We start from the raw sequence: 24640 nt of genomic DNA, 5'->3' as shown, positions 1-24640 counted from the left end.
TTGATTTCTAAATGTTACACATACACACATAGATACTAAAACAAAACCCAGCCACTAGCACAGGAGCAGAATTTGAGTGTTTACTTGAGAACAAGAGTTGATGGCCTCATGCTAATGCAGTAAATAAGGGAGCAGGAATAAGCTTTGTTGCCCACAGCTCCAATTCTGGGAAAGAATGGCTGTCTCCACCAATGTCATCTTCCTCTCACATGTATTCCTGAACTATCAGATCAGAGCACCGAAGACAAATCACTACAACTGGTATAGTGAAGCTCAGTGAGAAAGCATGAAGGCCATTCAACCTGGAGTTTCCTTTGGAGACAAAGAGAAATCCAAAATAATACGAGAGGGGAAGATTTTCACTTGTGAGATGCACGAATTACACAATGCATTCCCAGTACACTAAACATGATTTGGGCTCCTTAAATGGCAAGGAGTTGGAGTAAACTGGAACTCTCTTTTTCTCCAGAGTATGGAAGTTCGAGGCCCCAGCTTGTCAGTTTTCTAGCATTCCACACTGACAATAGAAAACCAGTCTGCTGGACATTTAATAAGTTCATGACAAGTCAACAGGAAAATTCCATAGTTTCATCACCCCACTGAAACATGCTTCCAGAGTAAGTTTCCAGTGGATCAAGAAAAAATTCAAGGTTTTCCACTCTTCTGTCTTTCAACAATTATCCTACAGTACCACTAATAGGGGGCTATTCTTTTATGGATCTATTAAAAGTTAAGTCTTATGAATGGTGATTGAAGTTTCATGCAAGGAGCACAAGAGGGCCAGTCCCCAAGGAACCTATTTTGTTGTGGGTTTTTTTTTTTTCTCTCTCTCTCTCTTCATTGTGTGGAGGAGTTTTGAGGGGAAGAAGAAGAGACTAGGCCCCTCAGGAAGTTATCTCCCACCAGCATGGCTAATCTCTGAATATCTCTCACACTGCCAAGCTTTAAAATGAACCTGGAATAAAATTTCAAATGCCCAGTGACAATAATGAGGCATGCAGAGGCAGCTTCAAAGTTTGGAAACCCACCAGGAAAGCGCAAGGGTTCAGAAAGATGATCAATGGAAAAGCAAGCAGGATGGACCTAATCCCTTTGTAGGACCCTTTTTGAACAAAGGGGGAAAAATTCCACGTTATTTAAAATGAAAAAGATTATCATCAAAAGTTTATGCTTGCAGGCTACTGCCTGGATTTCTTCCAACCCTCCTGTGAATGGATTCTGAACATACATCCTTAAACGGACTAAGAAATCGATATAGAGACTCGTTTGGATTTATTTGCATGTGTGTTTTAATTCCATAGCTTAGACAGAGCTTTTCTAAGAAGCAGCTGTACTAGAGAAGGGTATCCCCAAAAAGTGTAAGGGCTACTCCAGTTCTTTTTAAATATATAGCCCTGATAGTCTTTGTCTCACCTGCTTCTGTTCTTCTCCAAGGCTGTCCCACATAGATGCTACAATTTTTGAGACCTCACCAAAGGTTGCATTGGGATTCTGGCCTTTAATTGCAGCCTGTGTGTCTCTGAAAAACAGGGCATATGCTGATACTGGCTTCTGTGGCTCATTGGGATCTTTCTTTTTCTTTTTCTTTGGAGTCTTGGGCTTCTTGCCAGAATCTGGAGCTGTTCTTTTCTCTCCGATGGCCTGTAAAGCAGGAAGAAAAATTCACTGCCTGAAATGTACTTGCAAGGGAATGCAGCAAGACTTATTCCAAACCATGACTGCTCTCTGAACGTTTTGTTAACTATGAATCACCACCAAAAGCCGGGGAGGAGCAAATTTGCTTAGAGTTAACTGGACAGCAGAGATTAGCATTTAGAACATTGATTAATGAGACCCAGAAGTATCTTCAATACATTCACAACTTTAGCTCTAAATAGCAATTATGGGTAATGAAAAACGTGCACACACAAGGAAAATATTTTACATTTACAGAAGGTTAGAAACAAAAATCAAAGAATATTGAGATACTGATCACATCCAGATATTTTAAATGAGTGTGGATTTTAGTGAGTTATGTCTGTATGTTCTGAATAATTTCTAAGAGTGATTTTCTTTCTTTTATCAGAATGTTACCTTGATAATGAAGCTCTGAAAACTCAATTCAAAATTAGCTACAATCACCACACTTGCACAGTAAAAGAAAGGTCATTGTTATTTTCTATAATAACAAGAAGTTTCTAACAAAATGAGAGACATAAAATGTTTCTACCTGAAATATAGAAATTGGTTCTTTTCATGAGATTAGAAATCTATGAAAGCACAATAGTCAATCATGGAAAGTCACTAACACTAACAAGAAGACAAGTCAGAAGCTGTTTTGGTGGATATGCCCATAAGAAGGCTTCCACGGAAGCCAGCACATATCCACAACATGTATCCTGAAATCACAAGGAGAAATATAGTGAGGCATAAAATGCCACACTCACATCCTTCTCACTTTCCACCAACATCTACTTTTACTGATCATATTTATCAGAGAAGCAAGGATATGCTTTATTGACCTTCTTTTTTCTCCTCCAGATTACAAAATGACCATGCTGAATATAACTGAAGTTAATTTCATCAAGAATCCTGAAGTATGTAGTAAAATCTGTTTTAAAAGCCAAACTTGAACCAAGGCACTGATGGCTCATGCCTATAAAATCCGAGCTACATGGGAGACTGAAACCTAAAGGATTGAGGTTCAAAGAAAGCCTGGGCAGAAAAATCTGGGATACAATGGAGTCTCTCATTAACTAGTAAAATGCTGGACTAAAAGTGTAGTCCAGGTGGTTGACAGCCAGTAGTATGCAAGAAATCCAAGCAAGAGTTCAAGACCCCCAGTTTAAGCCCTGGGATCCAGACACACACACACACACACACACACACACACACACACACACGCATACACACACACATACATACACACACACACATACATATATGCACACGTACACACACACAGTCAAGCTTGGGCAAGATCAATGGAGACATATTCAAGATATTAACAGAACAGACTGACTTTTGATGGACTTGAATCCTAAATCAAATATTCCTAGATAGTATTATATTCTGAATGAAACTCATTTGAAACTTAATCCAACTTCTAAGATTCTTAGAGAAAACTGAGAACTAACGCCTTTTGGAAAGTTATAAACCATCAAATCATTAAGAAACCTAAGTGCCTAATAGATTTGCACTGCTTGAGGGCTTAGACCACCCACACTTGGTACAAGTGGATTAAATGTGTTGAGATGTACCTCACCTCTTCATCAAAAAGGCAGTTTTCATAACTTACACTAAGTAATTCTATAGACCCCAGAGTCTTTTTTATTAAGTTCTCAGCATAAATGGAACTTGCTTAACTCTACTTAAAGGATCTGAGCTTGCAAGGGAGTTGGAACCAAATTTTCTTTCAATGAAACACACACACACACACACACACACACACACACACACACACACACACACACACACACATTTTTTCTAATTGAATTAAACAAATATATTCTTTTCCTGGAAGAAAACTTGGCACTGTTATTGTCAATAGTACCCTGATCAGTGTCAGTTTCCCATGCAACTTTTTTCCACTGAGAGAAGCTGAAAGTTTCATTCCCTGTAAATCAGTACTCAAATGTCAACAGCTTTTGATGCCTATCTTGGGAAACTATGACTTAGCTCTAACCATCATGACTGTAAGAATATACCAGAAACGAATAATCCTATGGTTTAAACAAAAGCTCAGGATTAATTCTCCAAAAACACACACACAAAAAAACTTTGTGTAGTTGATTTAAAAGGGGTAGGAAAGTTGGAGAAATAATTTTACCCAAAGGGAGACATAATTAATGTTTGTTTTAATTTCCTTCTAAGTTGTTAAAGATAATCAACTAGATTCCTTATCACCACTTAAGATTTCAACCTTCAGTTAAAATGGAGACACGGAGAAGGGCTCTCCTTAGTAAGATGTGACATTTCAGTTTGATTCAGAGGTAAGCAGGATTCATGGATGTGTAAGTGGGGCAAATGGGATCCATTTGAATGAATGCCCATTGGCCAGTTGCTACCTGGCTGTTCATTATTTCTCACCTTACTAAAACAAAGCTCTGAACACAAATATATTTGTTTGTGCCTAACTCATCTTCCTTATTGGGGGAAAACAGTTCTGTTTTTCCAGCAAGATCCTCACATTACTGATATCCAACTCATTACATTATTGATAATCCAACCTATCTCCTTTTCAAATTCTAGCATAACACCATTCTCTCTCTCCTCTCTCTCTCTCTCTCTTTCAAAAGTCTCATTAATCTGGTTCCTCCAACTTACTCCTCCCTGATAAAAGAAAACATAACAAAGGGTCCTCTAATGGACTTCCTTTTCTCTGGTCCCTCCCTTTATAATGCATTCTATATAAAGTCAAGTTTATCTTTCTAAAGCATCAATTTGCTTATGCCTTCCATCTGTGCAAATAATTAATCAGCTCTCAACTACCAACAAAAGAAAAAAGTCACAAATTTAGGTCAACTTTTTTTCTATTTCTTCCCCCCCCATCAAACTTGATGACAGTCATAAATTGACATGTACTTTCCATCACTCCCCATTGTTCCCTTTTCTACAATGGTGGCCTCTCTTCTGCATCACAAACTTTTATGTATCCTCTTAGACCTAATTCAAATACAACCTTCTCAATAAAGTCTTCCTCAAATCACTCTCCCAAGCAGAATCGATTATAATCTCAGCACACTAGATCCATCAATTATACCACTAATCACATCTGGAGCTAGTTTTAAACCTTGCTATTCATCCTGAGTGGGGAGTCCCTTGGGCAGTAATTCTCTCATAAATCTTTTTATTTTCCTCTTTCAATACTGGGCATTGAATCCAGTCTTAAATATGAAAGGCAAGTACTCTACCACTGAGCTACATTCCAATCTTCTCATTAATCTTTCTATCACTAGAACCAAGGAAAATGTAAAGAACAGAGTAGATGCACAGCACTGAGCTGGTGATAGTAATGAGTAATTGTGTACGGCCACAGTATTCTTTTACAACAAGGTTATCTAGTCGAGGTATACCTAGGTACCTGGAATCCACACACATCTGAATTCCATGGTTATCACTACAAATGCAAACATAAAATGGTTATAGAATTTGCTGGGTGAGACCCATCATTGAAAAAATAAAAGTTAAGGAAAAAGTAAGCCATCATAAACTCAAATAATATTTCAAATGAATACTCTTTGAAATCATTTTCACAGGAAAAAGAAGTCAACACAGAAGAAAATCACAGCTATGAGTTGGGGGAGTAGGTTGGAGAGGCTGATTTCTGGTAGTCTCCACACTAAGTCATCTCTGACTTACTCTGTTGGCTTCATCACCATCCTCTTCATTGATGGAGCTGGAAGGAGAGGGAGTGGCCGACTTGCTTGCTGGGGGCGAGGGAGATGTGTGGGGCATACTGGCACCTCCCAAATTCAAGCCGAGTTGGGTACTGAGCTGAGACTGGTTGATGGTGGTGAGCTGGGCAGGAGGCATGATTCCAGAACGAGCTGCCTCAGTCATGTGGACAATGGACCTCATGATCAAGGAGGGATCCTGACGGTACTGTGACACTTGTGTGTGGCTCTGATCCTACAAAGGCAATGGCAAGGGGAAAAGAAGTTTAGTTTTCTCAAATGTCAATGAACTTACATGGTGAGCAGTCCCTTAGATTGACCCGTTGAAATTTTGGCAAGATAGATCTATGGCAGGATGATGGTCCCAGCAAATGTATTAAATATAAAGACTCAGGCCAGAAAGTTAAAAGGTCAGAGCCCGGTGCAGTGGCTCATGCCTGGAATCCTAGCAACTCAGGGGGCTGAGATCTGAGGATCAAGGTTCAAAGCCAGCCCAGGCAGGAAAAGTCCGTGAAACTTATCTCCAATAAACCACTCAGAAAACCAGAAGTGGCACTGTGGCTCAAGTGGTGGAGTGCTAGCCTTGAGCTGAAGAGCTGAAGGACAGCACTCAGGCTCAGAGTTCAAGCCCCATGCCTGCCAAAAGAAGAAAGGAAGAAAGGAAGAAAGGAAGAAAGGAAGAAAGAAAGAAAGGAAGAAAGAAAGAAAGAAAGAAAGAAAGAAAGAAAGAAAGAAAGAAAGAAAGAAAGAAAGAAAGAAAGAAAGAAAGAAAAAATTAAAAGTTCAAAGAACAAAATCCAAACAGGTAGGCCAGGCTGTTTCACTATTGTGTTGTCTCTGGATTAGCAAAAGAGGGAAAGTGGGAGGGAGGCAGGAAGGGAGGGAAGGGAAGAGGGAATATTTGAAAAAAGAAAGACTAATAATTCTTGTTACTCATTGAGAAAGACAGTGGCAGAGGAAAGGCTGAAGCAGAGACCAACTCTTCAGGGTTGATCATTTGATTTGCAACTTTCTCATACCTAGCACTGATTCTTTCCCTGCCATCCAGCTCTGTGAGGGAAGGAAAGCTAGTCCCCAGCTTTATCCTTCCAGGAACCCACATGAAATGCAGAGAAGATGGGCTGAGAAATGCGAAGAGATTTGGTTTCCAGAGCAACATCTGTTTGCTGCAGGGCATCCTTTCTGTACAACTCTCACAGTTAACCAGAGGGTCGCTCAGATTCTCAATTACACTGTCAAGGGGATCTGGAAGTCATTCCGTGTCCTGTGGATGGGATACCATTTCTTTCATTTAAACCTACTTTGTTCTCTTTGGTTGAACTCATCATGATTTAATGTCCTAATGGACTTTAAAAACATGTCTAAAGAGAACACGGAGATCATCAGAATTCATTTTCTCTGGAAATTTTATCACTGACTTCAAAATTAGCCTCCTCTGTTTTCTTTTAGGGGGGAGGGATCCTACAAAAGACTTTAGGGCTAGTGCTAACTCTCTTTCCCTGAAGAGATGCTTTTCAAATGATTTCCTTCAGACTTGTCATTTAGAATGAGTGTGATTTGACTAAAACAAAATTTCCTTGATTCCCATTGACCCAGAATCTAATTTGATATGCAAGCCTATGAATCCTTAACTCTTCTTTTTTTTCTTAAAAAAAAAAAAACAGAATGAATTGTAAATAACTAAATAGAGGCACTTACTTTCTTAGTATTAAATATACAAATGCCAGTAAGTAAGAAGTTATATTAAAGGAAACTAGTTAGATGCATTCTGTTTTAATCCATATTACAAAGTATTAGAAAGTTTTTAACTTTTTATTTTTTATTTTTGGTCGGTCGTGGGGCTTGAACTCTGGGCTTAGGCGCTGTTCCTGCGCTCTTCAGCTCAAGGCGAGTGCTCTACCACTTGAGCTACAGCACCACTTAGAAAGTTAAAAAAAAAAAAAAAACAACACTAGATTAGCGCTGGGCATCTGTGGTTCACTCCTGTAATCTTAGCTACTCAGGAGGCTGAGATCTGAGGGTCGTGGTTCAAAGCCAGTCCGGGCAAGAAACTCTGTGAGACTTTTATCTCCAAGAAACCACTCAAAAAAATGAAAGTGGCACTGTGGCTCAAGTGGTAGAACACTTGCCTTGAGCTGAAAATCTAAAAGACAGCACCTAGGCCCAGAGTTCAAGCCCCATGACTGACAAAAACGAAACAAAAAACACACTAGATTAGCTTTATGTGCATTACCTAGAGCACTATTTATCAATCTCAGTTGATAGATAGCATCTTGAACCTGACCATTTTAGTTGGGGCCCTTGCCCTGTTGGGAGTAGATAAGTCCTTCTGGATAGATAGCATCTTGAACCTGACCATTTTAGTTGGGGCCCTTGCCCTGTTGGGAGTAGATAGGTCCTTCTGTAAATCCCTCCTCAGCCTCCATCCCCTAGAACTGATAGCAACCTCCTCCCCAGCCCCAGGCAGGATAATAAACAAATCCCAAAGAATTTGACTCAGAAAAAAAAAAAACTAAACAGGGCTTAATATTCAACATAGAAATTTTTCTATGTCTTCATAACTTCAGAATTGTTCAATTACTATAGAATCCTGAAGAATAATGTTACCCATATTAGGACAATCCCTCTCTCCTGCATCTCACTGGTAGTGTTGCCTTGGTAGGCATCTTTCTGCAGACTTGAGTCACAAAGGTGAATTGTATGTTGTTTGTCCTAATTTTCTTTTCATTGGCTTGCTATCAAAAAAAGTACACCCAGCAACTGAGCTGTAGGTCCAGTTTTCCATGTTCTTCTAAAGTTTGACCATGTTCCTTATTTCACTTCTAGTCTCAATGACAGACAATTAGGTTATCTTCCTCTTAGTTTAAGCCTCCATATATATCATGCTTAACTATTTATAAACTGGGGTGTTTAGTACATTTGATTATATTTGTTCCAACTGTATAATAACAAATGAGTTAACTAGCATAGCCTTGGACTATGATAATGCCATTATGCAGCCTTCTCACTAATGGAGAAGTTACTTGGCTTGCTTTGTTCCAGTGCCTGTGAAAATCAGTATGGATGGATGCTTGATTGACTCACTCATAGCTATGGCATTTTAGATGAATCTTACCAACAAACAGAAGACCAAGGGCCAGGCCCTCATGGCTTCACCAGCACTTCCTGAGTCCCACCTGCAATTTAGGCCTAGATTACAAAGCTGGGCTTCCTGAGTGCTCCATCTGATGCACAGCCAAGGTTTACTGTACTAAACAGGAACTTTTTCTGTGCATGTTCCAGGATTTGTGCTAAACTTAACAAGTATCAACTAAATTTAATCTCCTGAAAAGTCCTCTGGATTAGAGATTATTATTGTACCAATTCTTGAACAGAGAAGATGGATTCCTTAAATTACTGAGTTAGCTACTGACTCATGCTAATGGAAAAATTACACTCTCAGGATGCCACTCAATGGTAGACATTCCTTTTACATTCCATTGTGAAAGATAGGGTTCTTCTGCAGTCAGGGAGAAGTATAAAAACCTTTTCTGTACAGGCCAAAGTCTTGATAAAACAAGAGACATCCACTTTATCTTCAGATCAAAAATAAGATTCTGTCTCATTCTTATAGTCAACAAGACACGGAGGATCTCCAGAATATCTTCCAGGAACCTCTGACTCATAATCAATGCATCAAAATGTGCTAATATTTGCATGGCCCAGCATTATCCGATAATAACATCCTACATATAAAGATTACAGTATATTAAGATTGATGGTCAAAGTGTGTCTTTGGAAATTCAAGCTCCTTTAGGGCTACCAATAATTAACAACAACTGCTTTGAGAGACTTATCCTTAATCATGGACCCCTGATCATTTTCCACCCAGAAAATAACCTCTAGGGGATGTTTTCTTTGATTGTAGAACTCCAACTTAAAAGAGAAAAAACATCAACTCAGTTTGAAAGAATTTATTAATTATCTATCATGTACCAATGATTATATCTTTGAAAATGTGAAAATTACATGTGACTCTCTTCAGCATCACTCTAAACAGAAGTTAGAATAGGTGACAAAATTTACTATAACAAAATGTAGGACAGAATAATTTATATCTACTCTTCCAAAACAGTTAACAATTTCCTTCCTAGCAATTACATAATAAGGAATTACATAACCATAAGTATAGCCCTAAACAGTTACCACTGATTACGTAAAGGTAAAGCAACAAGTGGATTACAAGAGATTGCCATTATCATATCCAATATCTTTTCTTTTTTTTTTCCTTGTACAGTTTTTGGAGCCTGAACTCAAGGCCTGGGCACTGTTCCTGAGCTTTTATGCTCAAAGCTAGAGCTGTACTACTTTGAACTATAGCTCTACTTCCAGTTTTCTGGAGATGATTCTCACAGACTTTCCTGCCAGTGCTGACTTTGAACTGCAATCTCTCTCTCTCTCTCTCGCTCTCTCGCTCTCTCTCTCTCTCTCTCTCTCTCTCTCTCTCTCTCTCTCTCTCTCTCTCTCTCTCTCTCTCTCTCTCTCTCTCTCTCTCTCTCTCTCTCTCTCTCTGTCCTCCCCCACTCTCTTTTAGTTCCAAGACCAGGACTCAAAGTTAGTACCTGAAGCTTTCAGTCACTGGCTAGCACTCTCCAACTGACCCACACATCCAATCCTTCATTCTTTCTTTTATGTCTAATCCTTAATTGATGATATTACACAGGAATTTCTAAACTTCAGCAGTAATGACTGTACAGTGTAGAATGTTTAGTAGCATCTCTATTTTCTGCCCTTCACCACCAGGCTGTGATCATCAAAATGTCTCTTGACACTGGCAAATGTCAAAAATCTCTCTTGTGGAGAGCTACTATGTCAGATGAATACTGTGGAAATCACCTTCTTGAGATACTGGGGTTGTACTGGTAAATATCTGAAGCCTACGTTCTATCCCTAAAAAGAAAATATGAGCATTAATAATATTGAAATTGCGGTAAATATTATGAAGAAATGCTAAATATTCTACACAAAAAAAATAGAAAAGTAAAAGTACTAGGGGTAGGTTGGATTCATTTGGTTTGGCCAGTAAGAAAATCCTCTCAGATAAGGTAACCTGTGCCCTGATGGTGAAGGGTATGTAAGGGCCAACCAGGAGACCAACCAGGGAAAAGCATGTTCCAGGTGTATGAGAAGTCTAAGGTGTGAGAGTGTGTGATGTGCTTGAGGAATGGGAAGGAAGCCAACAGAGCTGGACATGGGTCAGATCAGGTGAGAGGAAGAGGCAGGGAAATGGTGGGATGTTTCCCTGAGAAGGACCCAATGAGGTAAAGCACAAAGGAAGGAGTAAACTAACTAAGCCAGAGAAGAGGACAGAGAATCTCAATCAGAGACAAAAGTGTGCCAAAGTCTAGAACATGAAGGCATACACTATAGAAAAGGGTATGGGAGGCTAGTGATATCATGCTAGGGAAAAACAAGGCTGCCTATGAGCTATCCTTTCTCTACCTGATCCAAGGGCCTCTTTGTCCTCGACTTTTTTTTCTAAAACAAAAAACTGGTAGGAGTCCATCATTTTCATAAATTGCCAGGAACCTAGTCTATTATTGCATATTAATCATTTGAGTGAACTGTTAAAGTCTGAATAATTTTATTTTATTTTATTTTATTTTTTTTGGGTCCGGTTGTGGGGCCTGAACTCTGGGCCTGGGCGCTGTCCCTCAGCTCTTCAGCTCAAGGCTAGTGCTCTACCACTTGAGCCACAGCGCCACTTCCGGCTTTTTTCTTTTTGCTTATGTGGTGCTGAGGAATCGAACCCAGGGCCTCATGCATGCAAGGCAAGCGCTCTACCACTGAGCCACCTTCCTAGCCCTGAATAATTTTATTTTAAGAGAGAAACTTTAGATCACAAACCTAAAGGAAAAACTAGTATCACTCATGACAAATGGAATGTCAAATCAATACCTAGAAACAGAGGTAATATACAGTTAGACTCTTTGACACACTGGGTCCTGCTCAAGGCTTGGGGCCAAAATTCCACCCTCTCTTAATTCAGGACAAATAAGGGGTATGAAAAAATGTATTAATCCCAAACTAAGACTCTCATCTTCATGGAATCAGTACTGAAAGAGAACTGAAAGGTGAAAACACTCCTCACTGTGTAAATCACTATATTATATTATCATACCTGCAGGTCATATATAAAGATAAATCTCTGGAAGTAGAAAAGCTGAGAAAACTCTACCCCCTCTACATAGTTAAATCTCTCTTACTCATTCAGATGGGAAGCACATGGCATCGTAACATCATCATGGTGCTTTCTACCAAGTGCTTGTTTGCTTCTTTTGCAAATGTAAGATACACACTTGTAAATTCATTTTTTAACCTTAACTCTTATCATTACTATTCTATTTTACCTATTTGTACTCATCACACTGGCCTTTCCTTTTACCAGGGTTGGTTTCACCATAAAAGATCTTTTACATCTCATGTGCAAATGTGTTTAATGCGCCTTGTATCTATGCTTACACATAATCATTCTTTGTAATAATCCAATATCAGGTTTTCATAATAGAGGATAATATCCAATTAAGAAGCAAATAACCCAAATATGCTATTGAGTGTGACTAAATATATTTATACTGTGCTAGGTTTTAATCAATATTTCTTGAGAAATGGAGTAATTAAATAATTATCTGTAATAAAAAATTACTTTGCATTAATAAATCTGAGTAGCTACAAATAGGAAATTTAAGCCAGTAATTTTATGCTCAATTATTTAGCTATGTCCTATACCAATGGTAAAATTTCACATCCAAATTAACAATAATCAATCAAACTTACACTCAGCTATTATATTTCTACCCCCATTAGATCCTGAAACAAATGCCGTTAAGCCAAATGCATGCCAATGATAATTACAGACCTACCTACAACTAAATTTATATTCATCAAAATTCCTGTACTGTAATACTTTGTACTTAATAGCTACTCTCAGGGTTATCATCAAACAGACATACCTATCCATGAAAGTTTTGTAGCAAACAGGTGTCCCTAAGTTAATTAATAGTTTCTTCCCAAAATACAATTTTCAAGAGTAGCCACGTACTGGTGGTTCACACCTTTAATCCTAGCTACTCAGGGGGCTGAGATCTGATGATCAAAGTTCAAAACCAGCCTGGGAAGGAAAGTCTATGGGACTCTTTTCTCTATTTAAACACCAAAAAGCCAGAAGTAGAGCTGTGGCTCGAGTGGTAGAGCACTAACCTTGAGAAAGAAAAAAAAAAAAAAACATCTGAGGGACAGTGCTCCTGCCATGGGTTCAAGCCCCAGGACCAGCACAAAATAAAAGTTTTAAAGCATTTATAATCACACACTTAGTGGTATTTTAATTGTGCATCTTGGACCTTCTTTGTGCTTATTTTCTTTCACCTTTACAGCTGTTTACACTGAGTTCTCTTTCCCCCTAGTTTATAATTTAGCAGTCAAGGTATGCTTTTATAAGAAATAAACATAGTTTGTTCACATATTCATTCATTCATACACTGAACAAAGGAAAACATAATGGCAGCCATGCTGTCCAAGGCCCAGAGAGGGTGAGAGTAGCAGAACAGAGAGACCAGGCACCTGCCTCCCTAAAGTTCATAGTCTGGTAGGAAGGGAACAAGTGATATGCAAGCAGAAGTGACATTTTAGAGGAAGACAAGTGTTGTGCATAAAAGAACTGGGATCCTGGTGATAAATTTCATCCCTTCTAAGTACCTGCACTATCATGTCAAGTTTTATTTGGGAATCTAAGTAACATAGCATGGTGTCTTTAATGTTTCTGAATCACCATGAAATGCTAGCAATATTCAACTACAGATACATACTAAAAAGCAGATACAGGGAAATAAATCCATAGCATAACTTTGGAACAGTACTTCCTTTTAAAAGTCATAAATCAAACAAGTATCATGAATCATACTGCACTACAGGCTAGCTAGCTGGGCTTAGTAGAAATTTGGAACATGTTCCTACTTTAATAGATGACCCTGAAATTGACCTTGAAGACAGCACTCATGTGATCCAGGGCAGTAGTTTTGCAGGCCAAGAGTAAAGAACACATATTTCAAAGCCCTGGATGATCAAGGTCAATTGCTGTACAAAGGAAGGCAGAGGTAACCTTTGGACTGGCATTTGGGGCAGAAAATTGCTAGGGAATAGTAACAGCTAAATTAAAGCTAACTTTTGATAAGTATCTTTGAAACAGTATTCAGACTCTTTTGAGTTTTCCTATTACATGGAGGAGGTATTAGTGATCAAGAAAACAATTTCATAAATAGCTTCTTATTATATATAATACTACCTAGCACTTAGTAGGTACTCAGTGCATATTTAGTAGAGGTTAATGTAGTTACAATTTCATTGTTTAGACCTGGTATAGTTAGGGCCTTTTCAACTCAAAGTGAGGATTTTGCTCTTTGAAGTTGTGTCTCTGTACTGTTACCTTGGAAGAAAAAAACATTACTTGACCCAAACTAAACATGACTAAAGTAATCATTCAATCTGTGGTACTTCTCCTGTTGGTCTCCCCACCCTCAACCCACACAGCCTCCCCGCAATGGCTAAACGGCAATCATCCTGTGGAATTTAGCTACACAGCCTCCACGGACAACGGCAATGAACATGTTCATAATAATAAGAAGGCTTGTTTTAATAGAACATTCCACGCATTAAACACATTAATGGTCCATGAAATAACTGTTTTATCTGTAACACATTAAGCAACATTGCTAAAAACAATGTATTAATTGAAAGTCTGCTATTCCTTTTAATGTAAGGTTTCTTTCCTTTTTTTTTTAAGTCTAAGATGGCAAGGAAGTCACTTTGTAAAGACAAAAAAATATATAATTTCACTTCAAAATGAGGAGCCATGTCAATTTGGGAGGGGGATGAAAACTTGTTAAATAAGTGTCATAATTTTAGATACATTATTTTGATAAATTTCCAGATTTCTGATCAAACGTGTATGTTTTATGATTTAAGAGTCTTATGATATTTTAAGAGCTTATAATGGTCTTTTCTGTGTAACTATTCTCTCTCTCTCTCCTTTCCCTCCCTCCTTCTCTCTTTCTCCCCCCTTATTCCCTTTAACAGGTCCAGATACTCCCACTCAGACATACCTCCTTTACTTCCACCCTTTTCAATTTTCTAATACTCCATTTGCTATTACCACAGCAACCACGTAGTATTTTCTATAAATACGTGCCATCACAATTAAATCCGAAGCAGTATCAAACAGGCACTGTTGGTCCTCTACACATGAAATATAAAGCATGAGGAAAACATGTGTGAATTATCAGTGTGTTCTAGAAATTTTCTTTTGGGGGGGTATACAAGCTATCAGACTAGAGACAATTATTTTACTGTCTGTTTCTTAGATATCAAAGAGAGTTTTGAAATTCATCAAAGCTAACCTTCTGTTATGTACAACAGGCTAAGCTGAAAAGAATGTTAACAAGTTCAATTTTCATTCAATCAGCACTACTGCTCTCTGAAATGTTTCATTGCAGGAAAGAAATAAAAATAATCTATATGGTAATTATGAGCATGAATCCCCCAGTAACTTTCAGCTACATGAAAGGTCAGTTCTATTCAAGATATTTTATCAGTCCCTTGCACATACTCCTGTCCTGTCATTTTAAATCTGAACAGCATTTTATTTTCCCATTTACAGCTACCTGCAGAATTAAGTACTTAAGCCAAATAAGAAAAAAAAAAAGAAATGTTGAATGCTGGCAAAGGCTATAATAGCATAGAGATAAATCGTTCATCTGCTCTCTCTCAAGCCTCTGGGGCTGCAGATTTTTCTTCTCCTGGTGCACTGTGGGTATTCAAAACTTGTTCAACATGATTTCATTTCATTTCAGGCACTGCCTGAGAAAACTAAATTACAGAATCAATCATACAGAAGGTCAGAGTGAGACTTCATTACAAGTATTGCATGCTTGCATGAATATCTTTCATTTATGACTGACCCAATATGTCACAATAGCTGTCTAGTAAAAATAATCCACTTTCTGAAATTGATGGACTACTGATGTCAGTGCTACTCAGCGGGCTGGGCAGATTATAGAGAAGTGTTAAAAAAAAAAAACCCTTCGGAGCACATATTGTAGATTTTTCAGAATTGCAATCTTTTGTAGATTAAAATAATTTCCAAATGATCATGTGAACTGACAATGATGCCTGGATGTACCAAATTTCTAAGCAAAGTCTACTGTTGACTTTGACTTGCCAACCGCATCCTGTTTTAAAACACACATACCCACGACAAGCAAATCAAGGTTGTTCTTTGAAGCCTCAAATATATCCTCATTCAATTTTTCAGCAACTCGCTTTTGAATACTAGGGCATGATTTACATATTTTGAGATGTGAATGCTAATCATTGGGAGTCTTTTAATCCTCCCTCCTTCTTTATTCTTGTTTTTAAATATAATAGCATAAATTTAAGGAAGATAAACATGTTGTTCTTGTAGCCAACAATAATGCAGCTAATCAGTAATGTGACAAACTGTCACTCATTCTAAAGGAAAACCAATGAAGCCCTGAAGAAAAGCAGGTTCCATACAACATAAACAAGCCAGCTTTTCTTCTTATATGAGAGTCTTAATTCACCATAGCAATCCTAAAGACAGCCATCTTCATTTGTATAATAAAACTTCGTGCTTGCATAGAGTATGAAAGATCCCACGCGCACCAGGAAGCTGAATACATGATGTATAAAGCATTATTTATTATTTTGCTGCTGAGCTTCCTCAGGGAAATCTCCAAAAGAAGTGTCTATGGAATATCATGATGTAGCCAGCCAACTCAGGACCCAGAGGGAGACACAGAAGAAGCTTGACATAACCTATTTTTAACCATGCCTCTGGCGATTCTGAATTCAAGTTTATAGGTGAACATGTCAGGTAGTCCATAGAACAAAGCCAACGACATATTGCATTCATCATAATTCTGTCTCAGTACATTTCCCCCCCCCAACCCCCAACATTTGTGATTTAAAATCCCATGACATTTCTTCAAGGTGAAATTGTACTAGAATTTCCAACGAGATTAGTTTTGTTTTCAAGCCCAAATAAATAGCATTCAGGTTCAGCAAAACTTCAACAACAACAAAAAAAGGCAACCATAAATGTAATGAGCTCCACGTAAATACCATGACACCAGCCTGCACTTAGCTAAAGTGCCTATACTTCTAAAATCAATGAAATAATTCAACCCTTTTAGTGATTAGCCATACATTACAAAAGCAGCATTAAAAAAAATGAATCTTCTCCCTCAACACCAGTTCGTGAAAGCGTTGTTCTTTAAGTGTATGTGAATATCATAATTATTTTATGATTCCATCTTTAGTTCTTTCCAATATAGTAAATTCAATTGACCATGAAATGAAATTTCATAGTCAAAATGCCTCCTTTACACTTTTTTATAGCAGCAATAACAGTTTTATAGCTTTAAGGCAAGGTAATTCATCAGATGTTTAATTTAAAGGCACATGCTTATATTATTAATAAATATTTACCAATTTATAATAAAGTACACATTTTAGCATACATTATATGGTCTTTTAACTATTTCTGCAACTTGAATAAGCCCAGCTGAGCATCTATGAATAATGGTAAACCCTGGAAAACTCCCCTTGGTGACTAAATATCCTTGTTTTAATTTTTATTATTTTCCAGACACAACATTACAAGCCTGACTGCAGACAAATAGGATAGCACCCACTATTCAAGTGTCAAGGAGACAAACATGTAGGAAAGTCCACAGGACACAATTATTTGTGATGTCGAGGGTTGGTTATGAATTCTTAATGACCATTTCCTACTGTTCCTTGCATTCTTTTCTGATGAAAAATAAAGTAAAGACAAAAACCCTAATGTTCAGCTCAAACACAAAAGATCACAGGCAAAGAAAATTATGTTGCAGCAATCCTATTTGGGAAAGTAATCTTATATTTCATAGAGCATGCCGAATCTCTGTACCACTAATCCACTACATATTTTGCAATCATACACAGTTATCTGGGGAATTAACAATGAAACCAATAAACATCACTGCCATGGTCCTCATGTGCAGAGAACTATGTAAACAAGCAATAGGATTTGTTTTTGTTAAACCAACACATCTGTTTCATTTTATCGGGGTTTATTAAAAAAAAAGCCATATAAACTATTAATCTCACTTTAAAATGTCTGCTTAGTATCTCACCTAGATAGATATACATATTATCATCGGGAAAAAAGACAATCCAACAGAAGAGTTTAAAATACTTAAGCAGATTTACTCTGGCGAATGCTGACTATAATTGCACACTAAAGAAACCCCCAACATATACATACATTTATGTCTGTGTATATCCAAAATAATTGCATTAGTAAACCTTTGCTTTCTGGGGTGCCTTATTTGATGTTTATGACAATAAATAACACACACACATTTTTTTTTTCCCTCCACACAACCCATTTGCCCTCTCTCCCTCTGCTAATTATAAGCAATTACCTTTTCTTCCTTTTTTCTGTATCACTGTTTGGTATTTCACTTGAGGGTGAACCAAATCATGTATCATAAACTTCTAATTAAAAGCCAAGTTCAAAAAATCTAGACATCCCAGAATGGATTCCAATGCTAAACTCATGTGAGGATAAGCTTTCAACTCAAGCACACCTCTATGTTACACCAAAGACGAGATTGGCTACTTTTAAACCAAGGAATCATACTTTTTTATAGCAAAAAGATCTTGTCAGCTATCTGTGTGTGTGTGTGTGTGTGTGTGTGTGTGTGTGTGTGTAATTGTCAAGGTATTGATCTAGTACTACAACTATATTTAATCTACTCAACCAACAAAGCCAGGAGCATACTTCAGAACATGCATTCTCAAATTTTCACCATGATTACAGCAAATGATAAAAACCAGTTTCAAGCAATAAATGTGATGCCTACCATATGCAATCCACTGTTCTGAAGCCCGCCATCTTGTTCCACAAGATTTCTAGAGATGGTAATGGATGGAAGATCCAGGCTTTGAGGAGGAAACTGGGGTGTGAATTCACTTCCCTGGGAAGGCAACGGATCACTAAGGGCTTGGAAAGGTAGCAGTACATCAGGCATGCCCAGGGCAGGATCTGACTCTGGAGGAGGCGTGATTGGTGGGATTTCAAATTCTTCATCCCCAAGGCTTGGTGTATGGAAAGTCTGCTAAAAGAAAACAAAGCACAGATAGCCTCATATTCTAACCCTAGCCTTTCTTTATTCCTCCTTGGAGGGAAGAAAGATTTTTGCATGAAAACACTACAGATCTAAGCCAAATATTTATTCCTCAAATGAAAACATCTTAAACACAGATTTCCATATATAAAGTTTTGCTGATCATTCTGATTAAAGATTTAAGCCTCATTATCATATGGTTTTAATGGAGTATCAGTATTAACAGTTTTTTAATGCGTACTTAATTAGCAACATCTGTCTTTGTTGTTAGTTGGAGCATCAGTGACATTAGATTTGGCTATATAACAAATTGCCACTTTATTGATATGTTCGTAGAACTGCTCAAACCGCTCTCACAATCCACATGCTGCATAAAATGCTGACAATTTTGTGGTGCGCATGTACACACACATACAACATTAATCAGGAAGTGAACATTACACATTTCACATGTTTACATTCTGTCACAACTTATAAAACAACTAATATTAAATTTGTGGGTTTAAAAAAAATTTCCTTATTGGTATAGTCTCCACAGACGGCATCTATGGAAACCGTTACTCTGTGTGTGTGTGGGGGTGGTAATGTTTTATAGTAGAAGGATTACTGCAGCTCATATTAAAGGGTACCAATCCTTTTTATTTAAAGTAGGAGGGTTATTTTCTTTTATATGAACATTTTCATATATATTTATTGAGTTATTTTCTACTAGTCTTCAGCTTTTAAAGACTACCTAGAGAGCATTGAGCTCTATTGATAGAGATACACTAACTACATTGATCTTGCTCACTTGCTTTAGACGTGTTCTACCTCAACAGCTATGTAAATCTCAATGCTTTGTTTTTCTACACTACCAGAGATTCTTATAGGCTGTATTTTTAAATAGGGTCTTTAGTGTAAATCAGGGCACATGAACCATCTTTCTTAGAGAACTCAGGTTACAGAGAAGCAGAGGAGGTACCTAGATCCAACATATAAATTTTTGGTGATGTGAAGTGTTGGGGGGAGGCTTCAATTTTTTTTTATTCCTAGCTCAAAGAGTCACTGTGATAGTTCATTTATTATTAATAGTATTTGAAAGAATGAACTGGTATAAGATAATTGGAGTCTGTTATTAACAGTAAAGAGACCTAATTAAGAGCTAAAAATCATCATTCTTCAAACTATCAATTACCATACCATCATAACCACTTGGGAGAAAAGTGAAACAAACTCAGTGGACAAAAGGAAGTAACAAAAACAGTTCTTGCACACAGAAACTGTCAAATATTATTTGTATCTTACCAGAAAGAAAGAGATCACAAGCAGGAGAATCTATACCAGGACAATTCACCACCATAAGTTATTAGCAGATTCAATAAGTATAAACTACTTCACTAAGATAATACTCAATAGCTAGGATAAAGTATTACATTTTTTGACATATGCATTCTTACAAACACCCTTAAAGATGTCAATTTCTCCTGGCAGTACCCGAGTTCTTAGTAACAAAGGGAAGAATTGGCCACAAACGTGGTTGGCTAATGAACGTAACCCTGTGGCTGCATTTGCTGTTATTTTGGCACTAATGTGGTTTAGTAACAGATGCAACTGTAATTTGTGACTCATTTGCTACCCCATTACTGCTTAATGAAATCTAACATATCACATTAACAATACGGATAAACACTCATTCTTGATATGTGGCATTTGGCTGTTTTCATTACCACTGTAATTAACACTTGAAATATTATTTCAATAAATATTTAAAGTACTTTAAAAATGGTCAGGGCAATCATGACACAGACAGACAACATAAAGCTAATGTGTGATTTTCTAACTTAGACAATCTGAATTCGGTAGCATTATCTATAGTACAATACTTGTCTGCATGGAGGGAAGTGGTTTCAGGTACAATTTAGACTTGATGGCACACAAATCTAAAGTCTTCCTGAATTAGTTTGTACTCATTAAAATGTTAAGATACCAAAAGCATTTGCTTTTAACGCAGTGATTGGGAAATTAGGCACATAATATAGGGCAGTCCATTAGCACTGACTCAGGATTTATTTTTAAAACAGGCAGAGTTGTTACAATTGGGATCATCATCACATAAAATGACCTCTTCAACACTAACCTAAAGCAAGCTTCATGCCTCATGGTCAAAATTAAAGGGATTTCCATTTCTATTTTGGTTAAGGAATAGAGATGTCCTATAGATAAAGGTCCCTGTGGTACTATTTTAAAGAACAAATTAATCTGAAGTTGGAATTTATTGTCTTGCTTTACCCCCACCAAATAAAAATCAAACAATGCTATCTAATATGCTAGCCATGTAAACGTTAAAATTCTAAATGACATTTAGAAACAAGTAAAATATTAAATATAAAGTATTCCTTAGAGAAAAGAAAAAAAAACAAGAGGTAAGATATTAAATATAAAGTTAGGCATTCCCACTCTAAAATGCTTAGTTATCTGAGTGGATCGAATAATCATGTGTGACATCACAATAAGAGACAGGGACTTTGTTAACTATGCAATATAAGCAGTGTCAGATGAATCACTTTAAGTTTCTGTGATTATTATTTTTTGTACAGATATTGACTCTTCAGTGTTTACCTTGAACATGTTAACAGTAGTATGTACATGGTTAAATACCATCTGTACCAAAATGTTCAAGACATTTGTTCCTTTTGATAAAAATGCAAATTTGGAGAACTGTTGTATCAACATATAACAGCCAATGTCTGACACGGTGAATTATCACAGCTGGAATTAAATTGTCTCTGAACAGCTGCTGGCAGCAGAGCTTTCATCAATGTTTGATTCAAATGTAGGGGGAGAAAAAAAATCCTACAGAATGAAACATCATGTTGTCCTTACAGATGGGGTTTGTGCTCATTATCACAAACAACACAGCAGCCAGAGCCAAACAATATTCCCTTATCTCAGCTGTCTTCTTGCTCCGAGAGAAGATGGTCACTGTAAAAATGATTAATCTTGGAAAGCCCTTAATTCTGGATTCCCCATTTATTCTAATGGTTTCTCAGCATTAATTTCTTTCCTATCACTTCCTTCCCTGTACCAAGATCATTTGCAAAGCCATTATTATTTTCATCCTCTGGGGTCAAGCTAGTTCAGTCTCCTATATTTGAATGTATTTGGAAAATGAAGACTTTTTAAAAATCATGATTACATGAACCAACAGAGGAAATGTTCCATTTGGACCAATTTCGAACTTCTGTTTGTTCTTGTCTGGAAAAAAAAATCTTAAACTCTCACCCACACTGTCAACCATTTTCTAGATCTAATCATGTTCTCTCAGGTTTTTTCTAGAGGGCAGGTTTTTCAGTGAGACCAGACAACAGTCCTGAGTCAACAATAAGAAATATAATACAATGACCAAGAAAACAATGTTGTGTGCTTGCAAACTGAAGACAAACCGACAGCCAAGGTGGTACAGCGTTCAAATTCCTGCACCCAGTGTCCCAGCTACAATCAGGTGTTGAGGCATGCCCAGACATTCATTCACTCAGTGATGTTTATTGAGCACATATTACTGCCAGGTTCTTTGCTAGCCTACAAGATCTAATATCAACAAAAAGACTCATTTCACATCGCCCTGCCAAGCCCCCAAGAAACTGCAATACTGTCTGCCACAGTTTTCCAAACCTTTGCACTCAATGAAATTATCATGAGAGACAGACACATAGAATTAAAATATTTTCTATTATGAGCCGCTTCTAGCCTAGTGTCCACATCGCTTAGATATCAGTACACAGTGTGTTTTCAGCACACTTCCTTCCATATTTATTTTTATTTGCATATATATTTTTTTTCATTGCAAGATTTGCCAAACGTTAGGAATGTTAGCAACAGCATATGGACAAGTGATAAAGTCTTGTCAGGTTATTTTCTTTTCCAATAGGCTTTGCTCGTTTCTCCAACGTCGTTACCTTGTGCCACAGGAGAAAGATAAATTCGATACTTTGCTTTTCCCTTCGAGCCTATTAAATTATCTAAATAACACACAGAATATGGACAGCGTTAAGACAGACACCTACCTCGCTGGCAGCAAAGAAGGCGTTGTTTGCCTCAGCCATGTTCATGTAGTTATTATTATTTCCAAACTGAAAGAAAACAGATTGTCCCGTGTTAATGAGAGGCATAATAAAGAATTCTGGTTCTTAATGCACAAATATAATTTGAGAAGAAGGTTGATGTAAAGGGTGGTGTTTTGTTTTGGTGTTTTTTTTTTTAACTGAGATCAAATTGGAAACACGAATGGTTTCAAAGAATGATGCTCTGCTGTCAGCTAGTTCCAGAAAATAAAGCACAGAGTTACACTAACTCAATAATTCTCAAAAATAGTTTTGTTTCTCACCAAGACTAACAGTGAAGGAAGGCAATCACAAACATTTGGCTGCCTGGTCAGTAGTGTGTGGCATTTATTGAGCTGGCATTTGTCAGAGGTTAGAAGAAAGAGAGTTTCCAAGAAAGTCACCATGATAGATTTTAAAGCATGCTGGGAATTTTTCTACCTGACTTTTCCAGAACAGATGTCACAGGTGTGGGCAGGTAAAAGGGTGAATTAAAGAGAATAAAATTCAATTCCCAAGAGGCAAATTCTATTTTCTGGTGAGTGGGGGTAGGGGGCTGGGGGAGACAGCATGAATGTAAATAAATAAAACTACAGAATTTTTTAAATCTGCACACAAAGCTTAAAGCTCTATCTAGATCCATCAGAGCTGCTGAAAGCAGAGATATTTAATCTCTCAATGTAACATTTAGTGCAGAGAGGTTTAAAAAAATAATAAGCAGGATCCTATGAACACAGCAATTTTTATTTCATTCCCTAACACAATGGGCCATTCACACCATCACAAATAAAGACTGTATCAGCATTTCAGACTTAAGCTCTCTTACTTCTAAGGACCTGTTAGCCAAATGTAAAACTTGGATTGAGGCAGAAATGTATTTTTAGGTTCTCATAGTTTAAGTAGGTACATGTTGTTGCTTTAAACATTGTATTATTAGTCTGGCAATATGGAAAGGCTCTGTGGGTATAATTATCTAAAGCTGTATTATTTTTATACTTTAAAATGATAAAAGAATGTCCATTTTAATAAAGTATCTTATTTCCTTCCTTTAATACATCAAATAAAACATAGGTTTGGTCTTCAATGGGTGAAATGTATATAGATACTCATTAATACAAAAAAGCTAGCAATTATTTCAAGTAAAAGGTATAATTTTCCTAGCAGATGGGTGGATGGATGGATGAATAAATAGGTAGGTGGGTAGAAAACTAGTAACAAAAAGTCAGATACTCAGATACACAGATAAGCAGATAGACAGACAGACAGACAGACACAGACAGACAGATCACTGGATAAGCGTATAGTCAGATGTTCAGATACTGAGATCTAGGAGACATACAGATAGATAGGTAGATAGACACAGAGATATGAAGACCCACATAATCCTCCTCCTCTCCACAAACTGACAACACTGATTTCTGGGTGCTTTCAAGCTCCCTCTGAACCTGTAAAGAACTGGGATTGACGGGCTGCACTTTATCACGTCAGTGATCCAAGATCTAAGCAGGATTTATAGGAAAGATGCTAATGGTTCCAGAGTGCTGCTGTGGTCTAAGAAGCAAAATCCCCAAGTAACAATACAGAAACACACACAGCAAGCCATCAGAGAACCTCTACCCAAGAACTCATTCATGTGGTTAAATATATCTAAGGATTTCTGAAAGATATATTTGTTAGCATTTTTTAAAGCTATCAAACACATATGCATGGGTACACATACACATCACATCACACACACACACACACACACACACACACACACACACTTCTCCACTTTGTCTATAATGTTAAATATATGCAAAAAAGCGTGTTTTTAGCGTGTAGTTTTTGATGAATTAATGATGCTAGAATTAAAATCTTGGGCCTAATAATCAAATGTGTTTAATAGAGAGAGATATGTATAGATGTATATAAATAAGAATTTGTGTGTTTGAGAAATTACATATATAACCCATCTATC

The 24640-nt window shown here is 37.3% G+C and overlaps 1 protein-coding gene across 2 annotated transcripts in view; it reads right to left on the bottom strand.

The window, feature by feature from the left end:
- The window catches only part of Tox3 (TOX high mobility group box family member 3), a 109972-nt gene that overhangs the window by 5817 nt on the left and 79515 nt on the right, over nucleotides 1-24640 (bottom strand). The window contains exons 2-5 of one of the 2 annotated variants that reach the window (XM_070011888.1): nucleotides 22645-22710; nucleotides 18338-18592; nucleotides 5341-5610; nucleotides 1414-1641 (exon numbers count right to left, since the gene is read on the bottom strand). In XM_070011888.1, coding sequence (XP_069867989.1) covers nucleotides 1414-1641; nucleotides 5341-5610; nucleotides 18338-18592; nucleotides 22645-22710 — 819 coding nt within the window. The remainder of the gene's footprint in view (nucleotides 1-1413; nucleotides 1642-5340; nucleotides 5611-18337; nucleotides 18593-22644; nucleotides 22711-24640) is intronic. The other variant, XM_070011889.1, reaches the window with a different exon arrangement.

The sequence above is a fragment of the Dipodomys merriami genome, unplaced genomic scaffold (genome assembly GCF_024711535.1).
Source record: "Dipodomys merriami isolate MVZ:Mamm:240054 unplaced genomic scaffold, mDipMer1.0.p SCAF_85, whole genome shotgun sequence".
In the NCBI taxonomy this organism is placed as follows: Eukaryota; Metazoa; Chordata; class Mammalia; order Rodentia; family Heteromyidae; genus Dipodomys; species Dipodomys merriami.
Note: the sequence above shows the minus strand (reverse complement) of the source record. Positions and strands in the feature narration are given on the sequence as shown.